Source organism: Entelurus aequoreus, linkage group LG03 (assembly GCF_033978785.1).
Source record: "Entelurus aequoreus isolate RoL-2023_Sb linkage group LG03, RoL_Eaeq_v1.1, whole genome shotgun sequence".
Taxonomy (NCBI): Eukaryota; Metazoa; Chordata; class Actinopteri; order Syngnathiformes; family Syngnathidae; genus Entelurus; species Entelurus aequoreus.
In genome coordinates, this window is record NC_084733.1 from 50819455 (window position 1) to 50834303 (window position 14849).

Consider the following 14849-nt stretch of genomic DNA (forward strand, 5'->3'; position numbering starts at 1 on the left):
TCCTATCAGTCATCATCACGGTGAGAGCAGACATTGTACAGTAAGTGATTGTTTTATTATGTTCGTGGTTTGTATTTCTTGTTTAGCACTTAGCAATTCTGCTACATGATGCATGTTTCGCTTAAGATGGATTTGTTTTGCACGCAGCTTCTAAAACTTGTAGCTCACCCTCCTTTTATTCAAGCTAAAACATATGAGGTTCTGGATCATAATTTTTCCCAAAGTAATCGTTGTTGGCTCTCACAAAGTCTGCTTGATTAGCATTGTTGTTGGTGGGGAAGGGATGTGTGGTACCCACCTCTACGTCACGTGACTGGCTTGCTCATTTTCGCTCAAAATAGCTTGGAAATCTCTGAGTTTTATACTATTTTGATCATATGTATTGACACGCAAACTTTGTAAGTCTTTCGGTGTTATAAATCATATATATATTATAATAGCTTCAATATAGAGGAAACCTGTTTTTCCATTCTGCTGATACTTTAAGTCCTTTGTGTATTTTACAGAGAATTTGGAATACCATTATCATATTTGTAATGACCGTACACGTTTTACAAATATTAGCCACTGTAACATATACAGTATATGTTAAACATTGTCTTATAGTTTTAATGATGGATGTCATGTAATTTGAGTTACATAACCTTAAATGTAGCCTAAGTGTAAAAATAAGTTAACCACTAATGTCTTGTAATATTACCTACCTTAGAAAGTGAACACGAGTACCTCAACCTCACAATCTTCACTTCTGTCAGAGATTGCTATAACGCTGAACTTCTGGCTCTATTTCACATCATTTCTGGCTGGAATGCCACTGAAGTCAGCACTAGCACTGGGCATTTGCACAGTCACTTAATTATTTTCTGCCAATTTGATTTACTTAATAACACAACTTTAGTATTCAATAACTCAACTTTAGAATTCAGCTGCAAAGTGGAATGAAGCATGTAATGTTAGTTGTGTTCTTGTGCAGCTTTCTCTCCTATCATAACAATTTCTTCAAGACATAGTGGGTTATATTTCAAATTTTATCATTGTTTTTAACCACTCACTTACTTTGTGTTGATCATTTTGCACATGACCTGATCCCAAATTATTGCCATCTTCAACATTTTCCATGTCTATGGTGTTTTATTGTCTTATTTTTTTTAATTTTTTTTAAATTATGGGAATGCCTCTACTACATAACTGCAGTAGTAGTTCTGGGAACAAAAGGCACAGCTCATAATTGAAAGCTAGTGCATTCTCCTCGTCATCTCATTCAGAGAGTCCTCAATGTGGTCCGTAGGTTGTTCATCAAACCAGGCCGTACACGAGATAATGCGAAAGCACTGGGTGTAGTTAAAGTGGATCATATAGGGTTGTACTTTGCTCTAACATGGCGAACAGAGTTTCAGAACTAAATTTAAAGGTAATTACTATGACAGTGAGGAGAGAAAACTGAAATAACCCTGAGCTTTTCAAATCTGTCATTATCATTGGAATTGTAATGAGAAGGTTTGGGCCTCTTCAGTGGACCTTTAGGGGCAGGACACCCACAAACATGGCATTCCTGAGGCCAACCTTGCAGCATATTAATGATATATTGCACTGTGTAGATTACAAAGCTGAGGTTCCATCTTGCGCTTTACGGTTTCACTTAACTTGAAGCAAAATACCAACCCTAGTATTGAAACTACTTCTTCTCTAAAACGATGTTGCTAATGTGCTGTGTCATGCCACAGTGGTGCACTTTTACAAGGCATCCTAACATGATTTACAGGCTGTAGTGGCACATTTCTAAAATTACTGGTGTAAATCTGCCCTCATATGACATTTTACTTGGAAGGGCAGCTCTATTACATGACTTTATAATTGAAACACCACAGTTGGTGTGCGTTGTTATAAGCAGCCTGTGATTCAAGGCTGCAGCACCAATTTCCCCTAAGTGGATCACCGCTATCCAAACAATGTACACTATTCATTCTATGGGTGCATTTTTAGCATCATATCTGAACAATTGTGAAGCATGCAACCATATTGTTGGTCAACTCTGTCTCATGGAAAAATTAGTTACGTCTTCGGCCACCTTGGTTTCGTCTGTCTTTTCATAGTACAGTGCGACTTTTGAAGTCCAACTCTACTGAAAAGTTCAGAGTTCAACCATGATTTTCAAGAAAAGGGGCACAGAACCTCAGAGTTAAACCAGACGCTTTTGGTAATCTGGTAAGCTCTCAGCTTTGCAAACTACATAAAGTGCATGCCCACAACAACCACCCATGTGGTTGTTGTGGGCATGCGCTTTGCTTTTTCTTTAGCTTTTTTGCAACACACATAAAACATTTTGCAGCAAGCGTCATCGGATTAACTTTGCGCATGTTTTGCTTTTTTTGCTTTGCAGCGCCTGAAAAAAAGAACCCGCTAATAGAAGATGTGATGAATGTGACAAAAACAATTATAGACGCTGGAACTTTGTTAAGTACGTAGACGTACGTTCAACATGGTAAGACACTTTATTTTTTTTTACATGTGGAGCTTTTTTTTACATCAACACACCACTGTGCTCAATGTTGATGATGTGCATTTATTATGAAAAAAAATGAAGGTTTTTCAACCTTTTTTGAGCCAAGGCACATTTTTGTCATTGAAAAAATCCGGAGGCCCTCCACCAGCAGAAATCATTAAAAAATGAAACTCAGTAGCTGATATTGACAATAAAAAGTTGTTCTCGCAAGTGATGGATATGAATTCAAAACATAACCAACCATGCATCACTATAGCTCTTGTCTCAAAGTAGGTGTACTGTCATGACCTGTCACATCACACCATGACTTATTTTGAGTTTTTTGGTGTTTTCCTGTGTGTAGTGTTTTAGTTCTTGTCTTGCGCTCCTATTTTAGTGGCTTTTCCTGTTTTGTTGGTATTTTCCTGTAGCAGTTTCATGTCTTCTTTTGGGTGCTATTCCCCGCACCTGCTTTGTTTTCGCAATCACGATTTAAGTTGTGCGAACGCTATCCTTCTTTGTGTGGACATTGTTGATTGTCATGTCATGTTTGAGTGTACTATGTGGACGACGTCTGTGCTCCACACGCTGTAAGTCTTTGCTGTCGTCCAGCATTCTGTTTTTGTTTACTTTGGAGCCAGTTCAGTTTTAGTTTCGTTATTGCATAGCCTTCCCTAAGCTTCAACACCTTTTTTTAGGAGCACTCACCTTTTGTTTATTTTTGGTTTAAGCATTAAATACCTTTTTACCTGCACACTGCCTCCCGCTGTCGTCTGCATATTGTGATCACGACAAACCATGTTCCCGACATCTACAAAGCAATAGCTACCTGTTGCCACGTACTGATATGGAAGAGTATAACATGGTTTCTCTGCCAAGCTCTAGACAGTACAGACACTCAACAACATTATTTGCGGATTATAATTACTGGTTTGCAAGAGATATTTTTAACCCAAATAGGTGAAATTACATAATCCCACGGCACACCAGACTATATCTCACGGCACACTAGTGTGCCGCGGCACAGTGGTTGAAAAACACTGCCCTAAAATACGCATTGAGGCTATAATGTGTGTTATACGATTACTGGATTAATCAAACAAAATAATCGATAGCTGCAGGCTGCAGCCCTAAATATTGAAGATTTGGGTGAAAATTTGCGACCACAATCACCATACATTATGTTCATGTGGTAATAAATATGTTTACATCCCAATGTAGTGGTTGACTTCTTTTCACTTATATGACAGTCAAACATGTTTAAATGTTACTTTTGGAATTTATTTTACATCAAATAAAAGTTTGACCTTGGAATGCTCAAATTGAATATTTACAAAAACCACAAAGAGAATATAATGGAATAGAATATTACGTTAACGATTTTGGAGAGGATGAGAAAGTGAAAATGAAAACAAAATCTTTGATCACATGCTCATTTGTATAAGTGAATATATTGCACCACACAGCAGCAACAGAACCAATGTTGTAATATCGGTAAACAACAAACTGCTTAGCTCGCATCAATACTGGTGATAAGTCGATTGTAAACAGTTTGATTTTCGGTGGGACTTTTTTTGAAACTCAAAACCCAATAAATGTAATAACCTGAGCAACGTTGCAAAAGAAGAAGAAAAAACATTAAATTGTATATAGCCATTGCCAGTCTGAGTTCCCACTCAGCTGGATGGCTGTGTTGGAACACTATCCCCACCCAAACAGAACTAAGAAGGTTCACGGAAGAAGCTGTCATGGAACCCCCCAATCATTGAAAACATGACTGTCTGGACAACAAATAAAACTTGGCATGGTCTCATACTTGCTACTGTGTTCAGTGAAGCAAGCAGATCTTCACAGACAGGAAAGTGCTGCATACCAAAAAGATATTCTCATCCTTGTAATTTGTTCTTGAGTGATCACATTACATGTTAGCCACAATCACAGCGCAGATGTTGTATTTCAATGAGATGTATGGGGACTTTGTCAGGCGACGTTGCGGTTCTAACATCATATTTTTAGGAGTGCAAAGGCTCGGAGACGGCTTCAACTTTGTGTTAATGAAACATGTCGCAATATGCCTTTTCAAACCTTAAACGTGTGCCTAATATCATACAAACCCCGTTTCCATATGAGTTGGGAAATTGTGTTGGATGTAAATATAAACAGAATACAATGATTTGCACATCCTTTTCAACTCATATTCAGTTGAATGCACTACAAAGACAAGATATTTGATGTTCAAACTCATAAAATTTATTCATTTTTTTGTAAATAATAATTAACTTAGAATTTCATGGCTGCAACACGTGCCAAAGTAGTTGGGAAAGGGCATGTTCACCACTGTGTTCCATGGCCTTTCCTTTTAACAACACTCAGTAAACGTTTGGGAACTGAGGAGACACATTTTTTAAGCTTCTCAGGTGGAATTCCTTCCCATTCTTGCTTGATGTACAGCTTAAGTTGTTCAACAGTCCAGGGGTCTCCGTTGTGGTATTTTAAGCTTCATAATGCGCCACACATTTTCAATGAGAGACAGGTCTGGACTACAGGCAGGCCAGTCTAGTACCCGCACTCTTTTACTATGAAGCCACGTTGATGTAACACGTGGCTTGCTGAAATAAGCAGGGGCGTCCATGGTAACGTTGCTTGGATGGCAACATATGTTGCTCCAAAACCTGTATGTACCTTTCAGAATTAATGGCACCTTCACAGATGTGTAAGTTACCCATGTCTTGGGCACTAATACACCCCCATACCATCACAGATGCTGGCTTTTCAACTTTGCGCCTATAACAATCCGGATGGTTCTTTTCCTCTTTGGTCAGGAGGACACGACGTCCACAGTTTCCAAAAACAATTTGGAAATGTGGACTCATCAGACCACAGAACATTTTTCCACTTTGTATCAGTCCATCTTAGATGAGCTCAGGCCCAGCGAAGCTGACGGCGTTTCTGGGTGTTGTTGATAAACGGTTTTCGCCTTGCATAGGAGAGTTTTAACTTGCACTTACAGATGTAGCGACCAACTGTAGTTACTGACAGTGGGTTTCTGAAGTGTTCCTGAGCCTATGTGGTGATATCCTTTACACACTGATGTCACTTGTTGATGCAGTACAGCCTGAGGAATCAAAGGTCACGGGCTTAGCTGCTTACATGCAGTGATTTCTCCAGACTCTCTGAACCCTTTGATGATATTAGGGACCGTAGATGGTGAAATCCCTAAATTCCTTGCAATAGCTGGTTGAGAAAGGTTTTTCTTAAACTGTTCAACAATTTGCGCATGCATTTGTTGACAAAGTAGTGACCCTCGCCCCATCCTTGTTTGTGAATGACTGAGCATTTCATGGAATCTACTTTTATACCCAATCATGGCACCCACCTGTTCCCAATTTGCCTGTTCACCTGTGGGATGTTCCAAATAAGTGCTTGATGAGCATTCCTCAACTTTATCAGTATTTATTGCCAGCTTTCCCAATTCTTTGTCACGTGTTGCTGGCATCAAATTCTAAAGTTAATGATTATTTGCAAAAAAAAAAAAGTTTATCAGTTTGAACATCAAATATGTTGTCTTTGTAGCATATTCAACTGAATATGGGTTGAAAATGATTTGCAAATCATTGTATTCCGTTTATATTTACATCTAACACAATTTCCCAACTCATATGGAAACGGGGTTTGTGTTTTCAAGAACATAAATGTGTGCGTGTGATGGTTTCAGTTGCTTTTTAACAATGAACAAACTCATGACACATACAGTATGCATTGTTTACATACATGACTTTTTGCTTGAGTCGGGTGTCACTGGTGCTGTGATCCCAATGTCCGTGCAGGGGCATGAGTGGTCCTGCACATGTACGCTTTGATAGTGGTTAACGACCACTACGGCGAACCACAGGATTGAAAAAAGTAGCCACAGTATTTAGAGAAAAGGAAGGACGAAAGAGAGTCCAATATTTTTAGTTCAAATTACAGTGTTGGAACCGTGCTGTGCACAAGTTGAGTGTCCTGGGAGGGGAAAGGCACGGTGGAAGCTGGTGATGCCAAGCCCCACCCCTCCCGTCCCCGCATATTGTCCTCTCCATGGACTTCCTGCATTCTCTCGTACCCTTCTGCAGGAGCTCTGCCCTCCCATTACCCTCCTGCATGGTCTGGCTCTCTGCTCACTTTCTCCCCCAGTCACCCGCACATGAGGTGAAACCACATGTTAGGTGCGAGGTTGGGATCAGGTCACGCTGCGTCCATTGCTTTGTGACCTCCAGTGCCTCTTGTTGAGACATAAAACACATTCAAATGAGGTCTCAGGCCTGTTTTGCCTCTGTGACCGACTATATTCTGGGATGTGTTTGATGCATCATTTGCATCCCGAACATGACAAGAAGAAGCCCTTGCTGATGGTTTGTAATAGCCTGCCAAACACCCACCTAAATACACTCGAGGTTTTTCATGCAGTCTCTCTTGAAACGTGCCTTGCTGCTTGCCCTAGTTAATAAAAAGAAGCATGTGGCCAACACAGATGAGTGGGAGTGAGATTTTAACATTTGTTAAACCTTTGTGCCAGCTGGAGCTCAGATACATTTGCATATTTTAAAGTTGGTAAGGCATTTAATGTGGTGAATACTGCACACATTTAAGAGAGGTTAAATGGGGTTTTGATCATGTGTTTTGTACTAGCCATAAACAAAACCAGAATATGCTATATTTACAGTGCAATATGTATAGATTTTGGTCTAGTCCTATTGTCAGAGTTACACATTTTTGGGGGGAAAGTCCTGTTCAACAACAACAACAACAAAAAAGGATTTATTCCCCATATTGTCCCAAATAAATATGAACACACTTAAAACGGCATCCTAACATTTTTGTTATTTTTTTATGTTGCCTTTAGAAGCAAAAGAGCTAAAAAAAAAAAAAAAAAAACTACACCCAGAGCGACGTCCTTCACCGTTTCGATGCCAATTGTGTGCACTTGTCAGGATGCATTTGGGGTGAAGAAACTTGTTAGGCAACTTTCAGATTTTTTTATTTATTTTTATAACCACAACCATAGAGTGTATTTCCACATCTCTGAAAGTTGTTCCATTCATCTGGACTGATGCCCCCCTCTCTCCTTTCCTAGAAGGGTGACCTGCACATCCAGTAAAGATGAGGAAGGAAAACATGGTCAGAAATAACCTCCTCCTCCTCCTCCTCCTCCTCAAGGAGAAAAAAAAGCAAGGGAGGCAGGTATAGTCTCCAGCTCAGCTTCCAAGAAGGGGGACTGTGGATGGAGCGGGGATGGACCGCCACAGGATTGGAGGATGGCTGGTGTCGGTGTGGCCCCTCGCCAAGCCCATATGTCTTTATATAGTGTAAAGACGCGAGAGGACAGTTCTAAGTGTGCATCCACTCTGCTCAAGGCGCACTTTGTGCAGCATCCTCCGCTTCTCCTCATCTCCACGCTATGGCCGCACCGAGCCATCTTCTCGCGCTCTTCTTGGGGCTCCTGTCGGGCAGCCTCCTAACCGAGGCTACCTACTACCGGCCCCACCGCTACTTCCCTCACTTTATCCGCTTCCGGGAGCCGGCCGCCAACTCAGAAAATCATCTCCCGGAGGTCGACAGCCGGGCGCCCACAGCGCCGCATCCCGGCGTGCCGCGTCACCCCGCCATCCCCGCACTCATCCACCGTTCACCTGAGAGCATCCAGATCCTACCGGAGGTTTTCCACCCGGCGCCAGAAGACGTGCATCCCGCGCCCGACACTTACCATAGGTCGGCACCGGAAGCCCCCGCGCCAGTCAACATGAGCCGGGTCTTCTACGGCGTCATGTTCGATGCAGGCAGCACCGGCACCCGGATCCACATCTATAAATTCATCCAGAAAGATCCAGGTAATACTTCCAGCACACCGCCGTCTGTCCTATTCGTCAATGCCCGGCGTTAGCTCATCTAACCCGCGGGCACTGCCAAACATATCTGCGGTCGACTTTGTAACGCACCATGTGGTGGATGTACTGTGAAAGTGATCATGTTATACTTTTGATAAATCAATATTTTTGTTTTTTGTGATGGTAATTTCATTCATTTTTTCTTGTAGTTGAGCTGCCAGTTCTGGACAATGAAATGTACCATGCTGTCAAACCCGGACTTTCTGCTTATAAAGACAACCCTGAGGAGGTATGTATATTCTTTTTGCACCATTTCACGTGTTCTTCACCTTTAATTATCATAGTGTCTCTTTGTATGTATTCAATCCTATACAAATGTCATTATTAATGACTGTATATTACAGTAAAGAGCTCAGCCTTTTTATTTCTTTACATTTGGCCTTTTTTCACTTTTTTTTTCTTTGCAGCTGTTATTTTTATTTTGTTTTATTATTTGTTTTCAAATGAGCACCATTCACTGTCCATTTTATTAGGGACACTTGCACCCTATAATCCTGATTTATACTTCTTTCTTTACAAACACAATTAATTTTTAACAACTTTAATCATTGCGGCGTGAAGCTGTGTTGGCAACTCATGATGCTAAAGAATGCCACCAAAATATTAAGAACACCACTGCAGAGCTGCACAATAGCACATGTATTGTTATATTGTCAATGAAAAGGCAGATATTGGCTCTCAAGAAATGTGTGTAAGTGTTTATCATCAAATCTTTTGGGATTTTCTTTGAGTTGCAGACAGTTACACAAAAAAGTGCTGTATTTACCAAACCAGCTTGGTAAATACAGTATCTCTGTTCTGGACGTACGTGACTATAATGACCATTCATTTCCTCCTCAGGGCGGCAACACGGTGCTTCAGCTGCTGAAGATAGCCAAGAAGACCATCCCAGAGGAAGAGTGGACTAGAACCCCGGTGGTCCTGAAGGCAACAGCAGGCCTGCGCCTTCTGCCCGAGGACAAGGCCAACGCTCTTCTGAAGGAGGTGAGTCTACTCCTCCTGCTACCCTCAGATACCCTGGCACAAACACTGAGCCGCCCCGCAGGGGAGCAGGATGAGAAACCACTAAGTGCTTACAAGTGTCGCTGGGAAAAAGGAAAAAGGAGCAACTCTGCCCATTTGGCGGCTGTGATGTTGCAAAAAACAGCTGTTGTGGTGTTGTGTGGAGTAAGCATATTTGTCATTGTAAAATCTACTGGTGCTGCAGCTGACTTATGTGGCGCTTCTTAAAAAGCCTGTCAGCGTTGCAGAAACGACTAAATCACTTGAACAAAAATGATGAACACATGTTCTTTTTATTGCAGGTGAAAAATATTTTTCAAGAGTCGCCCTTCTTCGTGCCACACAACAGTGTCACCATCATGAATGGAACTAACGAAGGTATGTTACTACTTCTACGCACAGTGGTACCGAAAAGCAAAACAATTTACCGGTATACAATAAAACAAATGTATGAATATGTTCCAGACACTCATAAAAACATGAACACAAAACTCATTTTTATAGAGAACTGTTGTAGTTTTCCATGCAGAACACAATATGAAATACACAATGATATGATCTCATTGTGCTTTGTCAGCCAACATCTTTGTTTATTCACTGTACTGCTAAATGTCGCAGTGTTGTAATCACAACTAATTCCGATATTTGCACCCTTGTGTTGTTCCAGGAGTCCTGGCCTGGGTCACGGTGAACTTCCTTACAGGTAAGACATTGCTTGTGTTTTGCTATGTTGGTGTGAGTGGTCACATGACTCATATCTGAGCCTCCAGTGTACACACCAGGCCGGGGCAGCGCAAGACGCTTGTCGGCTGTCTGAGGTCGCCAGCTTTGCAAAAACAAGACACCACCCACCCCCACACACCCCCCGCACAGCTGAGGCAGCATTTGATTTATGTTCATAAACAACTTTAATCTCTTAGACAAGGGATTTTTATGTATGAATCTAAGAAGTTGTGATGGGTACAGAAAGTTAGATATGGTTTGTCGATACTTTGATAATAGCACCGTATTGTTTCCATCCATGTGTTGTAGGCCACTTGTATTCCAACACAATGAGGACAGTGGGCATCCTGGACTTGGGCGGAGGATCCACCCAGATCACCTTCCTTCCTAAGTCCAAGGTGAAAAATCATCTCTAAACAATAATAAATATTATCTGAGGAAGTGCATCTCTAAAATGTGTTGTTTGTCCAACAGAAAACTATTCAGTCTGCTCCCCATAGCTACATTGCCAATTTCAACCTGTTCAATAGCACATATCAGCTCTACACACACAGGTACTTTATGTCGCATTTTTTAATTGACTTGCATTCATCCAAACGTATGACTGGGACTGTATTAAATTCGGTTTTTGCAAATCTCCCCATGCTCACACAGCTACCTTGGCAACGGACTGTATGCGGCTCGCTTGGCAACCCTTGGAGCACTGGGAGCTGATGGTAGTGCATCAACAAACCCTTTATTCGAAATATCACAATGTTGGCCATTTTAACACACATTGTTCTTCTTTTAGGTCTTGAGTATAAGATTTTCACCAGCTCCTGCTTGCCGAAGAAGTTCAGAGAAGATGTGACTTTTGGTGGAACCACTTACAAAGTCAGCGGCGTTCCAGATGGTGAGTTTCCCACCTTTTTTATTTGCGTCGCCTCCCACATGAGTCCAGTACCTACACAAATAAAGCAATCACTCACATACAACAGTCACAAAAATGCTGGGGCTTGTCCCGCAGTTGAGACGTTCTTGTGCGTGTGAGCGTAACGAGTGGCTTCATCTGCACCGCTCACAATTACGTGGTAAAAATAGACAGCCCGTCATGGCACGGCTCACGGCCGCACTTGGTCATAGCGACACAATTGAGGCTGCGTGACACTTTAGGGTTTCCCATCATGTTGTGGTGGATCCCCAACTTTGTGCCCGTTGATGAACCTGAATGAACTCAGGCTGTCACATTCCTTCTTTTCCTCCATTGTTGACATGAGCACGTGCTGTCTACAGGCTATGCAGGCTACAAGCTCTGCTACTACGAGGTGATGAAGGTCATCAATGGGAAAGTGCACCAGCCTTTGGAGGTGAAAGGCAGCAGCGTCTTCTATGCTTTCTCCTACTACTTTGACAGAGCTGTGGAGTCCGGCCTCATCGGTGAGTCGGCGCACCTTCCATTAGATTCATTATTATTGTTTTGTTGTTGAAAATGCACGTTTGGTTTGGCCTCACAGATGGCAGCCGAGGTGGTTCTATTGAGGTCAGGGATTTTAAGAAGAGGGCCAAAGAAGGTAAGAGCATATGACATATATGAACATACGTCGCTTAATCTCCTAAAGGTGACGCTTTGCACAGCGCTTCCTGGCAGACTGAATTTGTTGCTGCAAAATCAAATCAATTATTGGCTAAAACAAGACAGAAATGTGCTTCATTATAGGGTGAAACAATTTAAAACATTCCTGCAGGATGCGAGGTATGTGCAAGCAGCACAGAGCGAGTGTGTTACGTAAAAGGCTGTTTGTGTCACACGCTCACTAGTGGTGTGGATCACGCTGGGGTGAGCGTGTCTGCGTGGGCCTCGGCAGGAAGGCACCTGACGACCACACACAAACGCTGCCCACTCCCAGCCTTGCGTCGACCCTTAGCTTTTCAACTCGCACTTTCGTGTTTATTATGACAGCAAACAAGGGGTTCATCGTTTAGTCTACGAGTGTGAATGTGAGTGCGAATGCTTGTTTGCATACATGTGTCCAGGATTGACCTGGGATCAGCTCCTACATCTGACCCGGGCTGTTTTATGTGTTCGCAGTGTGCAACAAAATGACCAAATACCGTGTCATCAGCCCCTTCCTGTGCATGGACATGACATACATCACGTGTCTGCTCAAGGAGGGCTTTGGCTTCAAGGACAACACAGTGCTGCAGGTGTGCCACATGGCTGCGGTCCAAACGATTCAACAAAAAAAGAGCAACATTTCCAAACTTTACTTTTTTGTGTCTACAGCTGGCCAAAAAAGTGAACAACGTGGAGACAAGTTGGGCCCTGGGCGCCACTTTTGACTACTTCAGGAACCTCAACATCCACTAAGGGCAGCTCAACGTCATTGCAGCCGGCACTGAGAGGGACACTTTTGTCACTGCGAGGCTTCCCTCCGCCCAACCTCACAAACAGTCCAGACACACCCGCTCCCCAGTCCTCTATTCGTCGTCAGAGCCTGGCAAACCCTACCAGAACTGTTAAACAAATAAATCACTATATTTTTATTTTTATAAGGCCAGCTATTTCTACTGTATGTTGAGCCCGTGGCTGCTGGGCTGATTTTATTTTTGTAAAGCGTTTTTGCTTCCTAATGGTTGTTTTCAGATGTGTCCTCACCTGTCCGTTGAGCATGTCGGCTTAGTTTGTAGTCACGGTAGTCTGATGCCGCCTGCTTGTGGGCCGCGCCATACACAACCGTGTCATGGAGGTCTTTGTAAATCCTTCCTTATCATTCTCGACGCTAACCATTTCACAAAAACATCCAAGCAGTTGACAAGCACACGGCGTCTGTCCTTCAACTTTGCACGCAAACACTTTAATTGTAGACGTTGTAGCTGTTCAACACAATTCAGGACGTTAAAGATTGCTCTCACAGTGGTGGAGCTGTAGATTGAATGCTTTTATTTTAGTTCAATCCTTATTGTTTTGTGGTGCAGTCAATTCAGCCCCAATATCTGAGCAACCTTTCAGCATGTATAATTAACTTAATTTAACACAATAGTAGAACATATGTACTAACATTTGTCTCTTTGATTTCTGCTACTTTTCTTGTGAACTGTACAAATATTTAAATACCTGCAAATGTGTCTAATGTATTTTTTTTAAAACTACTTTTAATCTTATTTGTCACTCACTAACACTTTCAGTGGCCAGGAAGTGCTTTGAATCTGCAAAAAACATTTAATATTTTCAGTGAAAAGCCTGTTTTGCTAAACCATCCAATTGTGTGAATATGTACTTGGGTTTTTTTCTGTCGTGAATAAAAACAAGTAAAAATTCATTGAATGATTCAGGTATCATTTATTGATGCAAAACAAGAAAAAAAACATAAGAGCTGTCTTTTGGATAGTTATGCTTTAAGTTACAAGCAAACACTTGAGTTACAAGCCTCCCCGACCTGGGAAGGCAGCAGGTGAATGATTTCCATTGAGTTAAAAAAAAAATAAAAAAAAATTGGCGAAGCAATTCGAGCGCATCACTGCTAGTTGGCACTATATTGAAGCAGAAGGAGTATAACACTAGCTAAGAATGTAAAAATATTATCCAAACGGCAGAAACTTATCCATGAAAATATGGAAAAGCTGCTAATGTGGCGTGAAGTGAAGTGAATTACATTTATATAGAGCTTTTTCTCAAGTGACTCAAAGCGCTTTACATTGTGAAACCCAATATATAAGTTACATTTAAACCAGTGTGGGTGGCACTAGGAGCAGGTGGGTAAAGTGTCTTGCCCAAGGACACAACGGCAGTGACTAGGATGGCGGAAGCGGGGATCGAACCTGCAACCCTCAAGTTGCTGGCACGGCTGCTCTACCAACCAAGCTATACCGCCAAAAATATATACTCAGTCAAACGGGTGTTTGACTGAAGAGCTGCTATTATATTGTTTTTACACAATATATATTATCAAAAAGTTTGTTTTACTTTTTAAAAGTCATGTTACATGTTAAAATTGTACTGTTTGTTGGGTGGGGCAAGCACCAATTAAATTGATTTTAAGTCATATCAATGGGAGACGTTGATTTGAGATACAGGTGTTTTGAGTTAAAAGCGCAGTTAAGAACCAATTAAGCTTGTAAGTTGAGGTACTACTGTATCTAATGCATGTAAGTAAGTATCTACTTTATGACTATTTACTCTATATATTCCATGTACAAACATCCATATCACTATTTAACAATACATACATAAACATCTCCTACTGCATTTCTTGCATTTTAAGATTGAGGTGTTCCTAATGAAAAGTGTGGTTCTCGGCGAACAAAGAGCAGCCTATGGATTGTACATGGACATTCAAATGGTATGTTTGCATATTTACGTAGGATGAGCTCTTGACAGACGTTGCGGTGCATTCGACACGAGATTTACACACTGCTGACAGATTTGAGGAAATACCAACATGCAGTGTGAGTGAGGAGTTAGGCCACCGTGATCTGTAAAAACAGTATTGATGCACGGCTGCACAGATTTTCATTGGAGGGATGCCGATCATTCATTCAAAAGATACTCTTCGCTACTTCCAAGGGGAAAAATACATCTTTATTAATATTAAATGTACTTTTATTTCCTTTTAGCAACACTGGAGATGACGTGCTTGGCCTCACTTGCTTGCAAACGCTGTGATCTGTTCCTGCAGAAGCAAAATAGGAGAAAAGTTACTCAGAGACCTATGTGGGCCAACGTGGAACCAACATCCCAT

At 41.6% G+C, this 14849-nt stretch overlaps 3 protein-coding genes across 5 annotated transcripts in view; 1 reads left to right on the top strand and 2 right to left on the bottom strand.

Annotated features, from left to right (window-relative positions):
- The window catches only part of LOC133646577 (basal body-orientation factor 1-like), a 26656-nt gene extending 18407 nt beyond the window's left edge, over positions 1–8249 (bottom strand). For both annotated transcript variants that reach the window (XM_062042091.1, XM_062042090.1), the window contains exon 1: positions 8226–8249. The gene's annotated coding sequence lies outside the window, so the exon portion shown is untranslated. The remainder of the gene's footprint in view (positions 1–8225) is intronic.
- The window catches only part of LOC133646576 (ectonucleoside triphosphate diphosphohydrolase 5-like), a 16353-nt gene extending 2884 nt beyond the window's left edge, over positions 1–13469 (top strand). For both annotated transcript variants that reach the window (XM_062042088.1, XM_062042089.1), the window contains 14 exons: positions 2381–2482; positions 7596–8349; positions 8556–8635; positions 9247–9390; positions 9711–9786; positions 10076–10111; positions 10441–10529; positions 10606–10685; positions 10786–10847; positions 10922–11023; positions 11404–11547; positions 11625–11681; positions 12200–12315; positions 12395–13469. In XM_062042088.1, the coding sequence (XP_061898072.1) occupies positions 7920–8349; positions 8556–8635; positions 9247–9390; positions 9711–9786; positions 10076–10111; positions 10441–10529; positions 10606–10685; positions 10786–10847; positions 10922–11023; positions 11404–11547; positions 11625–11681; positions 12200–12315; positions 12395–12478 (1500 nt within the window). In that variant the 5' untranslated portion in view covers positions 2381–2482; positions 7596–7919 and the 3' untranslated portion in view covers positions 12479–13469. The remainder of the gene's footprint in view (positions 1–2380; positions 2483–7595; positions 8350–8555; positions 8636–9246; positions 9391–9710; positions 9787–10075; positions 10112–10440; positions 10530–10605; positions 10686–10785; positions 10848–10921; positions 11024–11403; positions 11548–11624; positions 11682–12199; positions 12316–12394) is intronic.
- coq6 (coenzyme Q6 monooxygenase) overlaps positions 13459–14849 on the bottom strand; it is a 52750-nt gene continuing 51359 nt past the window's right edge. Inside the window, exon 12 of the mRNA XM_062042092.1 lies at positions 13459–14780. Within this exon, the coding sequence (XP_061898076.1) occupies positions 14751–14780 (30 nt within the window). The 3' untranslated portion in view covers positions 13459–14750. The remainder of the gene's footprint in view (positions 14781–14849) is intronic.